We start from the raw sequence: 21073 nt of genomic DNA, 5'->3' as shown, positions 1-21073 counted from the left end.
CAGTTGAGAAGTGACGCCAGCGTCATATTGCTCTCACAAACCGGTAATGTCTTCTGTATCCACTCATTCATGTCTTTAATTCTTCAGAACTTGATTTTATAAGAAGATGTAAAAGGATCAAAAGGGGCTAAATTGCTTCTGTGCAGATTAAAGACGGAGAAAAGTAAGGAAGAATTGGTTTTTGTCTTCCTATAGATCCTTTTTAGCAAGATTTCATTTAAACCCAAAGGAACTTTTGCTTTTTATCTTTAAAAAATGGGCTTCAAGTGATCAGGGCTTTGACCAAGCAAGCACTCTCTCTCTCTCTCTCTCTCTCTCACGTTTCAAGTCATCGGGGAGGTTAGGATTTCTAAGGCTTTCTGGCTACTTGTTTTATTTCTTTGTGACAGGGACAGTATGTGTTATTGAGGCCAATTATCACATCTGATTGGATTCCTCGGCGGGGTTGATGAAAACCCATGGTAATGCATTTGGCTCCCTCTAGCGTTGACAAGCTGCCTTTGGTCATTTCATTTGGTGCCTGCGTCCCCTGAATTTTCCTATGGTTCTTACCACCAGGTGAAAAAACACGTGCGCAGCTTCCACTCAGAAAAGATCTACCAGTGCACAGAGTGTGACAAGGCCTTCTGTCGCCCCGATAAACTGCGACTCCACATGCTCCGGCATTCGGACCGCAAAGACTTCCTGTGTTCCACCTGTGGGAAGCAATTTAAGGTATGACACCAAGGCACAGCCCAAGGTGGTTCTCGTGGCCACTGGAATTATAGCAAGCTGAGGGTAAATGCCTGTTCATTTCATCAGTGTATCACCCACCTCTGATGAACTGGACCTGAGATACTCTTTGGGCCTTGTGTTTGACTTAGTTATAAAATTAAGGGGGAAAACTCACTCATTTCCTCAAAATAGTTAATTCAAATCCCCAAACAAGTAGAGTAAAAATGCATCATCTCCTAAAAGAATCCAAATGTATAATGACGAGTATAACTAAATCGCTATTGAGATTTCCTAACAGACCAATACCCGTACTTAACATTCAGATCAGGAGGTTTTTGTTGAGCACTGATTAAGTGTAAGAGCCAGTAATTGAGCCTTGCAGCCAGCAGGACGCTCATCTAATTCAGGTGGGAAATCTGAAGAATGCTGAGAAGGCTTAGACTACTTTGGAGAATGTTAATGACCTCAAAGATTAAAACATTATAAGTATCTGTAACCCACCTAGAACTTAGAAGCCGAGCAAAACCCTGCAGGGGACCCAGAAATAAAAGTTAAATAAATAAATGTAAAAACAATGAAATATGCTTCATTGGGAAATAAGGTGATTCTGCAAAAATGTCACTGGAAGACATTCTGCTGAAAATGATGGTAGGTCACACTCTCATAGAAACTGGAAAAGAATCAGAAATTGATTCAGGAGAGGAAACCTAAGGGTATATTTGTAGCAGATGCAAAGAAATTAAAGAGAAATAGAGTTTCCAAAGCTGGTTTTATGGTAAGTGTGTTATAAAATATAATCTAATGGCTTTGAATATATAATAGCACAATTTAGAATTCTGTAGAGAACTCCAATGTGAAAAGGATAAATAGGTCTGGGATTTTTCTGTTCTTAAAAAAAAAATCATATCTAAAAGGATTCCTGTTTTGCGATACTGTTTGGCCATCCATCCGTGCCATCCAGCCAATGTTTTTTGATTTTTCATTTTGTGCCAGATACCATATTTTAACACCTTGGATTATTTCCTTAAAATTTCTTTGCTTGCTTTCATTTTCTCTTTTACTTTCACCCAGTATATTCAACACAGTCCAATCAGGGAAGCAAAGCCACTGTGAATGTTACAGAAGAAGATTTTCTTACAGGACTAAGAACTTAATTATAGGAGAAGATGGAGAAGTGTGAGGGTTGAAAGGAGAAGCTGGGAGGTCGGAAGTCAGCGGTATGCCCACAGAAGCACTGGTCTGAGTGGTCAAATGGGAAGTTACCTGGGAATCTGGGAACCAAGCACTTCCACCTGCAGAGGGGCCCAGGAAGGAGAGCTGGTGCAGTCTGTGAAAGACTGTGTCACTGCATCTGGTGGTGGATGTGGAGCTGGCCAGCAGGGCTGGCAGTCAGGAAGACAGCTGGTGGCTGGGTGGGAAAGAGAGGATAAGTAGGGACCCACAGGTACCTCTACATGACACCGTCTAGAGCAGCACGGAGCTGCTTCCTTTCCACCTTCCAGGCTGGTCTGAGTTTCTCTTTGGCTAACCCCAACTCGGAACCATGCTGGGAAGGAGACTCCCTTCAAATGTAGTTCCCCTTAGTCAAGCTGACCCAGCACAAAACCACTACCACCTACCTTCCTGGCATATTTTCAAACTAGAATCAGAGTAATTTTTCTAGAGAACAGCTCTGATGTCATGTCCTTTCTGAAAAACTCTTTAATAGCTCTTCACGCAGATAAATCCCGAAGTTCTTGTTACTTCTAAGATGCTACAGGATCTGGCTCCTGCCAGCCTCTCTGGTTCCCGCCTCCCTGTGTACTCAGGGTGACCTGAACTCCATAGCTTTACCCAGGTGTGGCATACTCTCTCTCCTTGGGCCTTTGCACTTGCTCTCACTCCTCCTCCTGACTTGAAATGCACTTTCAAACTGTCATATTCCTTCACCTGACTAATGTCACTTCATATGGGGCATTTCCCGATCCCTGGATTAACTGCTGCTTCTCCCACAAATTCCCACAGGGCCTTTTGCTGGTGACCCTGTCATAGCATTTGTGTATTGCATTTGCCTGTCCTGCCAAGTATAAGCTCCATGAGGGCAGCATTGAAGTCAAGGTGGGACCTTCCAACTTCAGGGAGCTCACACTAGAATAGAGAAAAGAATAAAGTGGCCGGGTGCGGTGGCTCACGCCTGTAATCCCAGCACTTTGGGAGGCCAAGGTGGGCAGATCACCTGAGGTTGGGAGTTCGAGACCAGCCTGACCAACATGGAGAAACCCCATCTCTACTAAAAATATAAAAGTAGCCAGGCGTGGTGGTGCATGACTGTTATCCCAGCTACTCAGGAGGCTGAGGCAGGAGAATCACTTGAACCTGGGAGGCGGAGGTTGTGGTGAGGCGAAATCATGCCATTGTACTCCAGCCTGGGTGACAGAGTGAGACTCCATCTCAAAAATGCTGTGAGAGGGATTCACTGATTTGGGGTATAGGGGAGACCTCATAGATATGGTGACACTCTTGAATCCATTCGTGGGTGGGAAACAGTTTGCCAGCTAGGGAAAGGGAGAGGTGAGGAGTGAGGGAGGAATATCGGCATCTCAAGCAGAGGGAGCAGCAGGGAGTGGTGATGCCACGTTCGGGAGATTGGGAGAAGGGGAGTGATGGAGGGTGTGGCAAGAGGAAGCCAGGGAAGCAGGTTAAGCTAGCGCGCTGTGCTAAGTAATTAGACTTACCAGCGTTTCAGAGCTGGGCTAATTCAGGCCGAGGCAGTGGGTGTGGAGAAGAGGGGCCATGTTCAAGACAGGAGTCATGGGAGGCTGACAAGAACTTGCACTTGGGTGGAAGGGGGAAGGGTGGACAGCAAGGAATGGAGATTTGCAGCTTGAGAGGCTAGATGTTTGGGAACACCGCTGATACCAAAAAGCACGACTTAGGCAGAAGGAGTGGGGGCAGATAGCGGATTTGGTTTGGGGGATGTTAGGATGGAAAGGCCTCATGGAGAGTTGGCATCCAACAAATGTGTGCCCGTCACGATGTGCATAGCATGGTGTGGTATTTGTGTTAGGCTTTGAAATTTACGTGATGATTCAGTTAAGGTCAGTTGGTTGTTTAAAGGGAATAGACGGGAACTAGTGAATGTTGATGCTTAGAAAAAAGTGGGAATGCGAGAGGAGTTGGAGGAAAAGGAAAAGAAAAAAAGTGGCAATGCAACAGTGCTTTGCCATTGTATCCACACTAAAGAAAGATACTGTCACGTAGGGCAGTGTCCTTAATCCAAATCCTACTGTAGCCTACAAAGCGCTGAACATTCCCTCCTGGGCTTTCCAGAAATGAAGGCGGGTGGGATAGGAAGAAAGAGCAGTTGGGTCGTATGCATTGCAGCAGAAGAGGCAGGTGGGTGAGGGAGGCCCAGCATTGGAGCTCGGCCCTTATCCTGCTCCCTGATACTGGGTAGGCCCTCAAGGAATATTTGTCGAGTAAATGTGCTGAAAAATGAAGTCCTTAAAAAAGTCCCTGTACCGAAAGGTGGGAAGACCTGGATTTGTAGAAAGCCTCAGAGTCTTTATGGGACTAATAACAATTTATTCATGTGTCCCAGAGCAGAAAGCCTCACTGGATCAGGGAGCTGGCACTTTATTTTTATTCAGGATGGGCTCTGCCTGATTCTCTCCATGGACTCACATCAGCATGTGTCACTAAACAGTGAAACCAGGAGCTGAGCCCTGGGCCCCATGCTCCATCATAGTGAACAATGGATTTGTTTACTTGAACTTCTAATTCTGTAAGGTGAGAAGTTCTAAATCCATAAGATAGAGATTCTTACTTAAATTCTTTTGGGATTTAGAAAAATATAATGTTTGCTGAAAGGTGTGGGAATTGAGTATACACATGGCATTTTTTCTTTGACAGAGCCTTGCTCTGTTGCCCAGGCTGGAGTGCAGTGGCGTGATCTCCACTCAGTGCAGCCTCCACCTCCCAGATTCAAGTGATTCTCCTGCCTCAGCCTCCTGAGTAGCTGGGATTACGTGTGCCACCACACCCAGCTAATTTTTGTATTTTTCATAGAGACAGGGTTTCACCATGTTGGCCAGGCTGGTCTCAAACTCCTGACCTCAGGTGATCCGCCCTCGTCGGCCTCCCAAAGTGCTAGGATTACAGGCGTGAGCCACCACACCCGGCCTACACATGGCTTCTAAAATCTAATATTACCTGTTATCAATTTGTCTGAAGTTCTTTTATACCAGGCTTATTCCATGTTCTCTTTAATCTCCTCTACATAAATGCACAGTCTTTATTCTCAAAAGTCAGTATGTATCTTTCCTATTTAATGGTCATTTTAAACCGAGGTTCATTGGAATGCACATATTTGCTGTGAACAGAGTAACTCCCAGCCACTTTTAACATGTCTGCGTCCTAGTGTTCCAGCAACTCCAATGTCTCTTGGAGGCTTGTGGTGACTGCTAATTTGTATTGATTTTTAAAATGATCCCTTCAATTAAAAATTTTCTACCCCCATGTCTACCCCGTTTTCAAAAATTCTCTCCAAATAGCGAAAAGACAAACTACGGGAACACATGCAAAGGATGCATAATCCTGAGAGGGAGGCCAAGAAAGCCGACCGCATCAGCCGCTCCAAGACGTTCAAGCCCCGCATCACGTCCACAGACTACGACAGCTTCACGTTCAAGTGCCGCCTGTGCATGATGGGCTTCCGGCGGCGCGGCATGCTGGTCAGTGCCCAGTGGCTGCGGGTTCCTCTGTCTTCCCAGCATACCTCATTGCTGTCGATGATGGTGACGTTTGTGTTGCATTCTGTCCTAAGTTATATCGATCAATGGTTTTGTCAATGTCCAGGGGAAGAAACAGAGGCAAACGATTCCCAATTTGGAGTTCTGTCTTTTCTAGTCTCCCTTTGCTCTCTCTTGCTGCTTTTTGGATCAATTCTTGAAAGAGGTCTTTTTCTTTTTCTTTTTTTTTTTTTAATCACTTTTCATTACTACTTTTGTTTTTCTTTACCCATCTCAATCTCTGCTCTCACCTTATTTTAGTTCCCTCTTTTGTGTCCCTGAATGTATTTTTTCTAATGGGGTATTTGCCTTCTCCCCAGCTGTTCCCTTTTATTTTATTTATTTATTTTTGAGACAGAATTTCGCTCCTGTTGCCCAGGCTGGAGTGAAATGGCGTGATCTCAGCTCACTGCAACCTCCCCCTCCCAGGTTCAAGCGATTCTCCTGCTTCAGCCTCCTGAGTAGCTGGGATTACAGGTGCCCACCACCATGCCTGGCTAATTTTTGTATTTTTAGTAGACACGGGGTTTCACCATTTTGGCCAGGCTGGTCTCAAACTCCTGACCTCAGGTGATCCACCTGCCTCAGCCTCCCAGAATGCTGGGATTACAGGCGTGAGCCACTGCACCCAGCCCCCAGCTGTTTCCTTTTCATGCCTCTCTTTTCCAGATATCAAACTGCAGTAGAAGGAAGCTTTCCATCAAAGCAGGGTATGGGCATCCAGGTTAGCTGAAGCATCAGACAGCCAGTGCTCTGCTCTCAACTCATTTTGACCTCGTTACGGGTGCAGAATATATTTCTGCCAGGTGCTGGAAAGTCATAGAGCAATATTTAAAATTCAGAACCTTAGTCTGTATCTCATTGCATGTTCTTAGTAAGACTAGGGCATTAAATAATGAAAGACAGGTTTGCATGAGGAGAACTCACCAAAGAAATTCATACCAGTGTAATCTTCCTTTTCCCAATACTAGTTCTTTCAGCCAAAGACTGCTGATGGCTGAATTCACCACAGTGAGTCACCTTCAATTGTTTGGTGAATTATTGTTAACTCCTGTTAACCATGACTGTGAGTGCTTTGGCATCAGATGGGGTCTGGTGATGCTGGTTCTGGCCAAATGCCTTATTATTTGGGGGCATTGCTTCAGAGAATTCCAGCTTCTGGCGGTCATTATCAGAGGCATTCGTGTAGCTTCTGTTTGGTTAATGGGGTCTCTTTTTCTCATTGGTTCTTTCTTTTCCCTTTAGGTAAATCACTTATCGAAGAGACACCCAGACATGAAGATAGAAGAGGTGCCAGAGTTAACTCTACCCATCATAAAACCCAATCGTGATTACTTTTGTCAGTACTGCGATAAGGTAAAAGGGAAATATTCATATTGGTATGCCACTGGGGTTCCCTGCTTAGAGCTGACTTGTCCGTATTTATAAATATATACTACGATTTTTTTGTTACTCTTACCAGATGGTTACCTGTCTCTCAGTAGTCTCCATTCAGACAAGAAAGGACTAGAAATACAGCCTTATTTTAAGCCAATTTTTTTTCTTAAGAAATAGTTGACTTCATTTTTCTTACTGTCCCTTCTCTCTGTGATTTTTGTTACACAAGAAGAGGTTTATTACTAGTGCTTAGTGTATGAATTAATTTCAAATTCCTAGGCTCTAAAACGAGAGCATTTATCATGACCTATAACATATATGGTAGTTTTGGGGTTTCTATAAGATGGAGGGGGTTGGGAAAGCTTCGTGGTGGAGTACTCTACTTGTACTATTGCATTATTTTCATGTAGTTACAGAAAAGACACAGAATATATATTTATTATTCCACTGTAATATCCTTTCTTTCTTTCTGAGATGGAGTCTTGCTCTGTTACCCAGGCTGGAGTGCAGTGGCATGATCTCAGCTCACTGCAACTTCCGCCTGGGTTCAAGCGATTCTCCTGCCTCTCCCTCTGGAGTAGCTGGGATTACAGGCGCCAGCCCCCATGCCCAACTAATTTTTGTATTTTTAGTAGAGACAGGGTTTCACCATGTTGGCCAGGATGATCCACCCTCAGGTGATCGCCCGCCTCGGCCTCCCAAAGTGCTGGGATTATAGGCATGAGCCACCACACCCAGCCATCCTTTCCTTATATAATGTAGCTATATCAGCTTAAAAGTGAGAAACATTTTTTAACATAGATTCCCCACTATAGATAGCAGTTGCTATTGACGTTGCCATTTGGAAGATCCTCTGTCTCCTGGTCTTCAGCTGCGTACGTCATGTGAGAGCTTTCACAGGCAGCTCTCATATGAGGTGGATGGGCCTTAAAAACAGTTATCTGCCTCTGTCTGTGTATCATATCCAAATTTTAAACTTTAGGATAAAGGGTATTTTCACAGTTATTATCTTAGATTTATAGATTAAAGAAAGAAACCTATCATATCTACATTATGTTCTTATTTTATTCTAATTTGTAGTATATCCTTGTTCTTCAATAGATCTGTTAATATACATATTAATATATTTTATTTGGGGCTACATGAATACTTTTCCTCATTTTCTTATAATGAAATTGTTAGTTTGCTTTAAGCAAGAAAGTGGAACTGTATACTGCTTTCATGGCAAGGCGCTTACATTTGCAGGTTTATAAAAGTGCCAGCAAGCGCAAAGCCCACATTCTGAAGAACCACCCAGGAGCAGAGCTCCCACCGAGCATTCGGAAGCTCCGACCCGCTGGTCCTGGAGAGCCAGACCCCATGCTGAGCACACACACCCAGCTGACGGGCACCATCGCCACCCCTCCCGTCTGCTGTCCCCACTGCTCCAAGCAGTACAGCAGCAAGGTAGGGGGAGTTTCTGACTAAAGCTAAGGTCAAAACCGCCATGCGAGGAATCTCTTAAGGAAAGGTGGCTTCTCATCCACGCGGCCTGGATGGCTCCTTCTGAGTTGACGGGGGACTGAAAGAGATGTTGTCCTAGTCACTGTAAACAGGGACCACAGCAGAGAATGGAAAGAGGATACTGTGGACCTCCCCAGAATTAGTGCCGTACAGCAGCCCGAGCAGCTGGCTGTTTTCCTTTTCCCTTGGCCTGCGGAGGGCCTCACGTTTGAATGTTCTGTGCTTGCAGTTGGTGAGTTCAGGCTTTTGGAAGCACCACATAGAAAGTTACGTGGTGGCTTTACAAAGGAGTTTATTTTGGCTGGGGGGATTGTGATTGATTGCTGCAGGTACTAGTTGGGGGGGATATTGAGACCTTGCTGATGGTGTGAGGTCAGGTGAGGTTTTACTTCTTCCCCACCCTCTTCCCTGCTTTCATAGCATTATGTTACCCCAGGAAGTACAGGCATAGAGTCAGTGTTGCTCTGATTTTTCTTTTTTTAAGACATAAAAGACTTTAGGAATCTTTGGAGGATTTACATATGAGAAAAACGGAAAATCACAAATTCTGATAATTATTCTTGTTTTTTGCCTTGCTTTTTCAGACCAAGATGGTCCAGCACATTCGAAAGAAGCATCCAGAGTTCGCCCAGCTCTCCAACACCATACACACACCACTGACGACAGCTGTGATCAGTGCCACCCCAGCGGTTTTGACTACAGACAGCGCCACTGGAGAGACTGTGGTGACGACGGACCTGCTCACCCAAGCAATGACAGAACTGTCCCAGACCTTAACGACAGACTACCGAACGCCACAAGGGGATTACCAGAGAATTCAGTACATCCCTGTGTCGCAGTCGGCGTCTGGCCTCCAGCAGCCTCAGCACATACAGCTGCAAGTGGTGCAAGTGGCCCCGGTACTGCGTGCCTTGGTTTCCCTTTGCCTTATGAATACCGTGTTGCCACTAGCACCTCATTCTCAGAGCTGGGGCTGGGATCTATGTAATGTCCTTCTGCGTGGAAGTTCTGAGCCTTGGGCATTTTACAAATGCCCCTTCCCCTTTCAGGCTGATGAGGCCTCTGGCCTTAGCAATGTAAGAGATTTCTGTCTATAGTAGTCAGGAAATTTTAGGTTCTAGCATATACAAGCCTCCTGTGCTGTGGCAGGACAGTAGCCACAGCACCTGTTTCTGACCCTCTTCTGATCCTTATCTTTAACCATCCTGGTTGGCTGCTTGGTAATGAGCCAGTTTGATAAATCACGACCTGCGTATCAAATGTCTTATATCAAAGAGAGGTCGTAAAACATAATATTGATGGCTGGGCGTAGTGGCTCATGCCTGTAATCCCAGCACTTTTGGGAGGCTGAGGTGGGCAGATCACTTGAGGTCAGGAGTTCGAGACCAGCCTGGCCAACATGGCAAAATCTCGTCTCTACTAAAAATACAAAAATTAGCTGGGCATGGTGGCGGATGCCTGTAAACCCAGCTACTCAGGAGGCTGGGGCAGGAGAATTGCTTGAACCTGGGAGGCGGAGGTTGCAGTGAGCTGAGATCACACCATTGCACTCCAGCCTGGGCGACAGAACAGGACTCAAAAAAAAAAAAATTGACTCAATCTCTGCATATCAGTCAGTGCCTTTGTAGTATAGAGGTATAACTGTGTTCCTTTTACCAGATAATGAATAACTCATTCTTATTGACTAAGGAACTAAATGAAAGTGATTCTCCCAGAACTATTGTTTCATTTAATTACACTGAGGAGAAGTGTCCCCAAGGCACAAATGAACAAACTTGTTGCTTTGAAATAATTTGGTCTCTGAAAATTTAAAACTAACATGGGGACAGGAAATTGGAAGTTGCCACTGTCATTGACTATTCTTTGTCTTGTTTTTCTTATGGAGGATTTTTAACTTCAGGCTTTGGAGGAAGCTATATGAGTCCCTGAAGTTGCCTGTAAATTATGATGTATAGGTACATTGTTCTAGAAAAAGGGCCTGTACTTTAGCTACTTTTTCAAAGATGTTTATGATATATAAAAGGTTAAGAACCACTGTCATAGTGGGTTAATGGTGACAAACTAAAAACAAATTTCTTTGATCTCTTTTAATTGATAAAGGGTAGAACATTAAACGTAACTGAAATTTTTGATTCCTGACAACTTCTTTTTCAGCTTATTGTCAGGAACTATCTTCCCTCTCTCTCCTTCTCTTCCAGAATCTAATAGTGGCTTATGTGTTAGAAGCATATTTCTTTAAACGCTCTTTTTTTATCCTGTTGTATGGCTTGTTCTAGGTGTGGGCTATCTGCGAGTGCAGCATTGGAGCTGAAATCCCTTCCATTCTTCTATTTCTGTTGGCATATATTGGGATATTGTTTTTGGTTTTTTTTTTTTTTTTTTTGGAGACAGGGTCTCACTATTGTCACCCAGGCTGGAGTGCAGTGGCACAATCATGGCTCACTGCAACCTCCGCCTCCCAGGCTCAGATATTCCTCCCACCTCAGCCTCATCAGTAGCTGGGATTACAGGCATGCCACCATGCCTGGCTATTTTTTTTTTTTTTTTTTTTTTTGAGATGGAGTCTCACTCTGTTGCCCGGGCTAGAGTCCAGTGGCACGAATTCAGCTCACTGCAACCTCTGCCTCCCAGGTTCAAGTGATTCTTCTGCCTTAGCCTCCTGAGTAGCTGGGATTACAGGTGCTCGCCACCACACCCAGCTAATTTTTGTATTTTTAGTGGAGACAGGGTTTCACCACATTGGTCAGGCTTGTCTTGAACTCCTGACCTCAAGTGATCCCCCCGCCTCAGCCTCCCAAAGTGCTGGGATTACAGGGGTGAGCCACTGCACCCGGCTGCCTGACTAATTTTTTTTTTTTTTGTTTTTTGAGATGGAGTCTCGCTCTGTCGCCCAGGCTGGAGCGCAGTGGTGCAATCTCAGCTCACTGCAAGCTCTGCCTCCCAGGTTCACGCCATTCTCCTGCCTCAGCCTCCCTAGTAGCTGGGACTACAGGTGCCTGCCGCCACACCCAGCTAATTTTTTTGTATTTTCAGTAGAGACGGGGTTTCACCATGTTAGCCAGGACGGTCTCGATCTCCTGACCTCGTGATCCACCCGCCTTGGCCTCCCAAAGTGCTGGGATTACAGGTGTGAGCCACGGCGCCCGGCCATTTACCTGACTAATTTTTGTATTTTTTGTAGAGACAGGGTTTTGCCATGTTGCCCAGGCTGGTCTCGAACTCCTGGGCTCAAGCGATCCACCCGCTTTGGCCTCCCAAACTGCTGGGATTATAGGCATGAGCCACTGCACCCGGCCAGGATATTGTTTTTAACTGAACCTTTTCTCTGGAAGGATTTCCCTTAACTTCAATCAATATATGTCTGGTTTCTGGGCCTGTTTTTTCTCCTTCCAGGCCACTTCCCCTCACCAGTCACAGCAGTCCACTGTGGATGTTGGCCAGCTCCATGATCCTCAGCCCTACCCCCAGCACGCCATCCAGGTGCAGCACATCCAGGTCAGCGAGCCTACCGCCTCGGCCCCGTCCTCCGCCCAGGTACCCTGCTCCACAGACTATCTGGAGGTGTTATCATGGCTTCAGGGATTATCAGAGTTAATGAGAGGAAGGACATTCTCTTCAGACCTAGTCTCCTCAGCTACTGTTATTTTTGGATTTTTATTAAAGGATCTTACCTTTGCCTCCAATTTTTATATTGGCATTGTGGACACATATTAAGCTATTAGCTGCTTCTGCCCTCATAGAGTCCTGTGGTACGACATCCTAGAAACAACAGTGGTCTTTGCTTTCATTCTAAATGCAATGGCCAAGTGGCTTCTATGGTTTGGAACAGTGGCTTTCTGGAGTATTATGGTATATTTTATGTTACTGTGTTTGTATGCTTGAGTCTGGAATTGAGATACATAGATAAGTTCTCGGAGTTCAGAGAGGGAGAGATTAGGTTTAGGAGGGGATCCAGGGCATTTTTTAGAAGAAGTGGTCTTTGAGGTCTTGAAGGAGGGGTACAGTTCTGACATAGTCGTTGGGGAAGGCGGTCTGATCTGAAGAAGCTCATGCTGCGATGGAAAATGTACATTTATAGAAAACAGGGTTATTCTGTTTAGATTACTAACAGGAAATGATGTTTGGAAAGGAAGTTGGGAGGGTAGTTTGGAGCGGGATTGCAGTGTGGCAGGCTGGAGAGCGCTGGCCTCATCCTGTTATCAGGAGTGGGCTTCTTCACCGACCTGTGCTGAACTCCACCAGCCAGGTGGGATTTGCCAGTACTGGTGAATGGAAACGATGAACTTTGGGTTTCATTTCATTTTGTGTTCCAGATTAGCTTTGTGACACAGGCAAGTTACTTCACCTCCCATTATTTTTAAACTTATAGAATGTAGGTAATTATATTTTCTTTCATTTATCTTTCCAACAGTTGATTGAAATTAATTTTTTTGCATACTCTGGTAGAGAATCCTTTGAAAGCAAATTAGAATTTCATAGTTATGCTTGCTTTTCATTGATTTTATTCTTATTTAAAATATTACTTTTAATAATAGCAATGATAGGCCAGGCGTTGTGTCTCATGCCTGTAATCCCAGCACTTTGGGAGGCCGAGGCGGGTGGATCACCTGAGGTCGGGAGTTCGAGACCAGCCTGACCAACCTGGAGAAACCCCGTCTCTACTAAAAATACAAAATTAGCTGGGCGGGTTGGCACATGCCTGTAATCCCAGCTACTCGCGAGGCTGAGGCAGGAGAATCACTTGAACTCAGGAGGCGGAGGTTGCGGTGAGCCGGGATCATGCCGTTGCACTCCAGCCTGGGCAATAAGAGTGAAACTCCATCTCAAAAGAAAAAAAAAAGTAGCAACGATAGTTTCAGTATTATAATCCGTATGAGTCTGGTGTACTTCCTTCAGTTATTTGTGAGTCTTCACTATATTACAAGCTCGTAATTCCCTACCACTGCTTTCTCTTTCTCCCCAGGTATCTGGGCAGCCATTGAGTCCCTCAGCCCAGCAGGCTCAGCAGGGGCTCAGCCCCTCCCACATCCAGGGCAGTTCTTCCACACAGGGGCAGGCTCTGCAGCAGCAGCAGCAGCAGCAGCAGCAGAATTCCTCTGTGCAGCACACGTACCTGCCCAGTGCTTGGAATTCCTTCCGTGGCTATTGTAAGTAAGAAGGGACGATGCCGTGTCGGTCAGGGGTGGGGGATCTCCAGCCATGTGTCATAATTTCTTCAGCTTGTGATAGATTTTTAAAGTATCTCTTGGCCATTGTTTACACTCTCTATGCATGTACTTCAGTGGGTTTCATGACAAAACTCAAGGTGTAGCATTCTGCTTTCACAGAGCTACCCTGATAGGACATTTTCGAAACGTCAGGTATATTGCTGGAGGAAATGTAGCTATGTAATTAAATAGTAAGATAGTTGGATATAGCTTATGTTGAGTCATCCCTTCCACCAATATTTGTAGAATGCCTATCAATCGCTGTACTAGACACTGGCTATACCAAGATTAATATTCTCATTAGTATCAGTAACACCACACAATAATAATGTTAACCAACTTTCATTAAGCTCTTACTATATTGCCAGGAATGATTCCGAACCATATATATCACAGTCAGTATTCACAACAACCTATAAGATAAGTACAATTGTTATTTGCATTTTACAGATAAGGCAATTTCCACACACTCACTTTTCCAAGAGCTAGTAAACAGAGGATTGGAACCCAGGCAGTTTGGTTCAGAGTGTCCACTCTAAACCACCCCACTGTGTGGCTGACCATCATCTAGTAAAGGAGGGAGATAGAAGAGTTGTTGATTCCAAAGCCCTGAGATTCGTGCTGTGGAAACAGTAGCAGGCTGGCTGACAGAGGTCAGGGCAGGTAAACCCCTTGGTGGGGAAACAGCTTTGGGGCAGGCCAGGAAGTGTGAGACCTTTCTCATGGAAGGTGTGGAAGGAATAGGAGTAGACTTTAACAGACCTCAGTAGTAGAAACTAGGAGGAAGAGGTGCTGAGAAGGGAAAGGGTCAGTATTGATCTTTCTTCTACTGTTGATTTATTTTTGGGGGCCCGTCTTTGTCATGATTGATCCTTGGCTATGTTACATAGATTTGCTATGGAGTCAGGCTCAAACTCTACCGTCTAGTTATTTTTACAATCAATATTCTTTTTTTTTTTTGAGATGGGGTCTCGCTCTGTCACCCAGGCTGGAGTGCAGTGGCGCAATCTCGGCTCACTGCAACCTCCGCCTCCCGGGTTCAAGTGATTCTCCTGCCTCAGCCTCTTGAGTAGCTGGGATTACAGGCACCCGCCACCACGCCCAGCTAATTTTTGTATTTTTAGTAGAGACGGGGTTTCACCATGTTTGCCAGGCTGGTCTCGAACTCCGGACCTCAGGTGATCCACCCACTTCAGCCTCCCAAAGTGCTAGAATTACAGGCGTGAGCCACTGTGCCCGGCCACAATCTATACTCTTAAACACTGGACGTCACATTGAGGGCTGGGTCTAGTTTCCAGTCAGGGACTCTCTTACCACTAGAATCTGGTGAATAGACTGACCTCTGTACTCAGTGTAATTCCTGTGAAAGAGAGTGGAGCGGGCCGGGCGTGGTGGCTCATGCCTACAATCCTAGCACTTTGGGAGGCCGAGGTGGGCGGATCACTTGAGGTCAGGAGTTTGAGACCAGCCTGGCCAACATGGTGAAACCCCATCTCTATTAAAAACACAAAAAAAATTAGCCACGTCTGGTGGCGGATGCCTGTAATCTCAGCTACTCAGGAGGCTGAGGCAGAAAGATCATGCCACTGCACTCCAGCCTGGGTGACAGAGTGAGACTCCATCTCAAAAAAGAAAAAAAAAGTGGAGTGATGAAGATATTCATGATAATAATAGGATGAACTAGCATTCTAACCTGTAGAAAAGATTCTGGGACTGAAATTTATTAGGGAAAAATGTAAAAATATATAAAAGTAGAGAGAGGAGTGTAACGAACCATCCTGTACCCATTGTCCAGCCTCAGCAGTTACCAACTTACACCCAACCTTGTCTCATATATGCTCCCATCATGATCTCCCATCCTCTAGCTGGATAATGATCCATCATATCACCTCATCCATAAATATTTTGGTACATACCTCTAAAAGAAAAAGACTATTTGAGACAGGGTTTTGCTCTGTCGTCCAGGGTGGAGAATGCAGTGGCATGATCGTGGCTCACTGCAGCTTTGACCTGGACTCAAGTGATCCACCCACTTCGACCTCCCCAAGTGCTGGGTTTACAGATGTGAGCCACCACATGTAGTCTAATTTTTGAACTTTTTTTTAGAGCTAAGATCTCACTATGTTGGCTAAGTTGATCTCAAACTCCTGGGCTCAAGTGATCCTCCTGCCTTGGGCTCCCAAAGTGCTGGTATTACAGGCATAAGCCACCATGCTCAGCTGAAAAAAACTATTTTTTAAAAACACAACTCCATACAACATTATCACACCTAAGAAGAAATGACAGTAATTTTTTCTGTATTTATTTTTTAAGAGAGAGGGTCTTGTCTGTCACCCAGCCTGGAGTACAGTGGTGTGATCATAGCTCACTGCAGCCTCGAACTCCTGGGCTCAAGCCATCCTCCTGCCCCAGCCTCCCAGTAGCTAGGACTACAGGCACATACCACCATGTTTGGCTAATTCTTTTTTCCTTTGAATTTTTTAGTAGAGATGAGATCTCGCTGTGTTGCCCAGGCTGGTTTTGAAACTTCTGGGCTCAAGTGATCTTCCCATCTTGGCCTCCCAAAGTGCTAGGATGACAGGCGTGAGCCCCTGTGCCAAGCCAACAGTAATTCTTTAATACCCACAAATATATTTAAAATACCCAGTCAGAGTTTTTATATTTCTATGATTGTCTCAGAAATTTTTTAAAAAATAGTTGGTTTGCTTGGCCGGGCACAGTGGCTCACGTCTGTAATCCCAGCACTTTGGGAGGCCAAGGCAGGCGGATCATGAGGTCAGGAGTTCGAGACCAGCCTGGCCAACGTAATGAAACCCCGCCTGTACTGAAAATACAAAAATTGGCTGGGCATGGTAGTGCGCACCTGCAGTCCCAGTTACTCAGGAGGCCAAGGCAGGAGAATCGCTTGAATCCAGGAGGCGAAGGTTGTGGTGAGCCGAGATCGCGGCACTGCACTCCTGCCTGGGCATCAGAGCGAGACTCCATCTCAAACAAAAAAGTTGGTTTGCTCATATTGGGTTCCAAATAAGGGCCATACATTGCAATTGATGATGACTTTTGAGTTTCTTTTAATATGTGTTCACTCTTTTAAGTTATAATTTCTGTGTTGAGGAAACCGGGTCATTTGTGCTGTTTTCCGCATTCTGGATTTTGCTGGTGGGATTCCCATGTTACCAAGCAGTGAATATGTGCTCTTCTGTTCCTTTCATTTCCTGTAGACTGGCAATTCGAGCTACAGGCTTGCTCAGGTGCAGTTTGTTTTTTTCCCCCTGATACTTCATAGCTGGTGTGTGTACTTCTATCAGGAGCACATACTGTTCAGGCATCTCTCTTTTTGTGATGTTAGGAGCCATCGATGTTTATTCTTTAGCTCCATTATTTCATTAGGGCTTGCAAAGTCGTGATATTCTTTTTTTTTTTGAAATGGAGTCTCGCTTTGTCACTCAGGCCTAGAGTGCAGTGGTGCGATCTTGGCTCACTGCAACTCTGCCTCCCAGGTTCAAGTGATTCTCCTGCCTCAGACTCCTGAGTAGCTGGGACTACAGGCACCCGCCACCATGCCTGGCTAATTTTTGTATTTTTAGCAGGGATGGGGTTTCACCATGTTGGCCAGGCTGATCTCAAACTCCTGACCTCAAGTGATCCGCCTGCCTTGGCCTCCCAAAGTGCTGGGATTACAGGCGTGAGTCCGTGTGCCTGGCCATGATTCTAGCACCTTATTCATTAATCAGCTAGAAAACTTTTATAAAGAAAAAAATTTTACCTTCACTACCAAGTTACTCTCAGTTACAGTTTGTACAAGAAAGGCAGGATAAACACTTTAAATACCTGATTCATTTCCTTTGTTTACCAGTTTTCACAAAATGAATTGATTTCTTATGCTATCCAAGGTGATAGGGTTGTGTGTGCACTTCTTATTGTGGTTATGGACCCCTGGATTTCAACGCCTGTGTGTTTCAGCCGATTGCAGGTGTGATCCTTACCCATGCTCGAGTGATCCCCTCTCTGACTTGTAGGAGCCTCTTCTAACTGGCTCCTGCGTTATTCTCACATGCCTCGATAGCCTTTCGACATGTCTTGTGTGCTGGGAAGACACAATGCCCCACAGCTGTCTCACAAGCTTTCTGCCCAGGTCTGGAATCAGCCATTTTCCCAAGAAACTCTCATTCCTTTTAGTAGAAAATGTTATTTAGAGACCATCAACAAGATGCTAGGGTGGGCTTTATTTTTAATTTGCTCTAATAACACTGGTGGTGAAATAAAATTCAAGTTGGATTAAATTATAATAGCCAAGTGTGGATACATTTGTGTCACAAATTCAAATCTGAATATAGAAGATAAAAATATTGATTTAAAAGGTAACTCTTTGTGACGTATTTCAAGGTTTTAAAAATTGTTGAGGCCGGGCGCGGTGGCTCACGCCTGTAATCCCAGCACTTTGGGAGGCCGAGGCGGGCGGATCACGAGGTCAGGAGATCGAGACCATCCTGGCTAACACGGTGAAACCCCGTCTCTACTAAAAATACAAAAAATTAGCCGGGCGTGGTAGCGGGCGCCTGTAGTCCCAGCTACTCGGGAGGCTGAGGCAGGAGAATGGCGTGAACCCGGGAGGCGGAGCTTGCAGTGAGCCGAGATCGCGCCACTGCACTCCAGCCTGGGCGACAGAGCGAGACTCCGTCTCAAAAAAAAAAAAAAAAAAAAAAAAAAAAATTGTTGAGTATTTGTCTTTGTGGATATTGAGAAGCCACATTTGAAGGGGAATGCACTGATTGTCTCTGACACTGGGTATCTGCGTACCAGGCTCTTCTCAATTCGTAGCAGAGATGCTTTCACGGCACCAAGAAATCACATCATTGTGAGACTCTCATGGCAAGCAAATCAGTGCGGACTGTGGCTACTGGTTATGTTTTTGTTTCTAAGACTTGTGTTAAAATCTGAGACCACTGAACTATGAATATTTCCTGTTTTTTAGCATCTGAGATTCAAATGATGACGCTTCCTCCGGGTCAGTTTGTGATTACAGACAGTGGTGTGGCAACTCCAGTTACTACTGGCCAGGTGAAGGCGGTTACTTCGGTAAGCTACGCTACTCAGTCGGGTTTTTCCTGTCCAACCTGTGGTGCTGTATAGTAACTCTTATCACCACTTATCTCGTAATGATTGACTTACTCTGTTTTCTCACAGTAGATGATGAATTCTTTGAAATCTAGGTCTTGGGCATTATCACTTTATCCTCAGTGCCCTGTCCAGAAGGCTAGGATATAGCAAATGCTCAATAAATATCTGTTCAATTAATAACTGTAATGGTCCTAGCTCCATCCCTATGAGCCATTTTTTTTTTTTTTTTTTGAGACAGAGTCTTGCTGTGTCGCCAGGCTGGAGTGCAGTGGTGCAATCTCAGCTCACCTGCAACCTCCGTCTCCTGGGTTCAAGTGATTCTCCTGCCTCAGCCTCCCAAGTAGCTGGGATTACAGACACGCACCACCACACCCAACTGATTTTTGTATTTTTAGTACAGATGGGGTTTCACCATGCTGGCCAGTATAATCTTGATCTCCTGACCTCATGATCCACCCACCTTAGCCTCCCAAAGTGCTGGGATTATAGGCGTGAGCCACCACGCCTGGCCCTTATGAGCATTTTTATATGCTTCTTGGAAAGATTGAGTCCTCAAGACAATTGGCCCTCAACTGGGTTGGGAGAGAATAATATAATGAATCAATTATGGAGCTGTATTAAACATTTCATCCACCTGAAAGTGAAAAACATTGCCATAAATTATCTAAGTTGGGCAGGTACAATGTTGATTGTATCTCCTTCTTCTGTTTTTATCTTCACTGGTTTGTTCTGGCCTGCCTCTTAAGTTATTAGAAGACAGAGTACATACATGTGAATTTAGAAAAATACTCTTGGCTGGGCTCAGTGGCTCACGCCTATAATCCCAACACTTTGGGGGGCCAAGGCAGGCAGATCACTTGAGGTCAGGAGTTCAAGACCAACTTGGCCAACGTGGCAAAACCCTGCCTCTACTAAAAATACAAAAATTAGCTGGGTGTGGTGGTGCATCCCTATAATCCCAGCTACTCAGGAGGCTGAAGCATGAGAATTGCTTGAACCTGGGAGGCGGAGGTTGCAGTGAGCCGAGATCATGCCACTGCACTCCAGCCTGGGCAACAGAGTGAGACTCTGTCTCAGAAAAGAAAAAAAAAGAAAAATACTCCTGGGTGAATAAGTTCTGGAGATCTTGTGTACAGCCTGCTGGCTGTGTTCATAATGTATCATATACTTGAAAACTGTTAACATAGTATAGATAATGTTTTTGCCACAAAATAAAATGGTAAGTACATGAGTTGATGGATATGTTAATCAGGTTGATTTGTTTAATTATATCTTAATAAAGCTAGAAGGAAAAAAAAAAGGAAAAATGCTCTTCAATGGCTAGGAATATTGAGATATTACCAAGGGAAGATTTTCTTAAGAGGTTTCAGAGGGTAGCTAGCTAGTCTTATGGCCTCAAAAACCTGATTTTTTTTTTCTTCTTTCTTTCTTTTTTTTTTTTTTTTTTTTTTTTAGTCTACTGAGAGCTCACCTGTTTCTCAGCACACGAGGTCACATTAACTAGACTTAGGAGAGATATGTAAATCCAGAGTAACACCATTAATTGTCAGTGAAAACAGTAACGAATGTAAAATGAGATAATCATATTGGCATGATCAGGACATTTTTTGTTCCCTGTAGGACCCATTGACTTTGACCTTTTTCTGGCCTGGAACTCATTTGAGAATGGTTTTAGCCAAAGTTATTTCTCTCCCCCTGCCACGGTGTATGTGCACACTAATTTAATGTCCATTTTTGGGGGTTCATGCATTTTTTGCAGCCGACCTATGGACCCCCTAGGAGTCAATGGACCCTAGGTTGAGAAACAGCCCCCTCCCCACATGGAAAAACCAATCATAATCAGAACGTTGTCTGGTGGGGGTGAACTCAGAACATCTGGCCCTAGTGGAATCAAATGGGTATTTGGCGATGGCTCTTTTCTGGGCAGTGCAGACAGGCTACTGCCTGACAGTCTCTCTGCGACGTCTCTCTTCCTCTGTTCTGTAGCTGACTAACCCTCCTTCTGAGTGACAGACACATTTCTTTAAAAATGTTAATGTAACAAAATAGCCAGCTACAGGCTGAACGTCACGAAGACGTTTTCATGATGAGGGGAAAAATAAGAAAACAAAGACCATGTGTAAGTTTTCATAAAGCTAAATGTATTCAGTGTAAGGGATTTCTTTCTGAGATCCTGTTGTTCCTGCACTCTTGAGTGTTAAAATGTCTATTTGATGGTCGCGTATTTTAAATGACCTTACTTGACAAAATAAAATTTGGGAACCATTTATTATTATTATTATTATTATTATTATTTTGAGACAGAGTTTCGCTCTTGTTGCCCAAGCTTGAGTGCAATGGCATGATCTCGACTCACTGCAACCTCTGCCTCCCGGGTTCAAGAGA

General features: G+C 44.7%; 1 protein-coding gene across 4 annotated transcripts in view; it reads left to right on the top strand.

The window, feature by feature from the left end:
* PRDM10 (PR/SET domain 10) overlaps positions 1-21073 on the top strand; it is a 104263-nt gene that overhangs the window by 79727 nt on the left and 3463 nt on the right. For 2 of the 4 annotated variants that reach the window (XM_034934064.3, XM_008973289.6), the window contains 8 exons: positions 559-714; positions 5247-5426; positions 6729-6839; positions 8106-8306; positions 8948-9262; positions 11757-11858; positions 13327-13510; positions 18543-18646. In XM_034934064.3, the coding sequence (XP_034789955.2) occupies positions 559-714; positions 5247-5426; positions 6729-6839; positions 8106-8306; positions 8948-9262; positions 11757-11858; positions 13327-13510; positions 18543-18646 (1353 nt within the window). Of the gene's footprint in view, positions 1-558; positions 715-5246; positions 5427-6728; positions 6840-8105; positions 8307-8947; positions 9263-11756; positions 11898-13326; positions 13511-18542; positions 18647-21073 lie in introns of all 4 variants that reach the window. The other 2 variants (XM_034934063.3, XM_003819869.7) reach the window with 1 other exon arrangement.

The sequence above is a fragment of the Pan paniscus genome, chromosome 9 (genome assembly GCF_029289425.2).
Source record: "Pan paniscus chromosome 9, NHGRI_mPanPan1-v2.0_pri, whole genome shotgun sequence".
Taxonomy (NCBI): Eukaryota; Metazoa; Chordata; class Mammalia; order Primates; family Hominidae; genus Pan; species Pan paniscus.
This window is presented reverse-complemented; position numbering and strand designations above follow the sequence as displayed.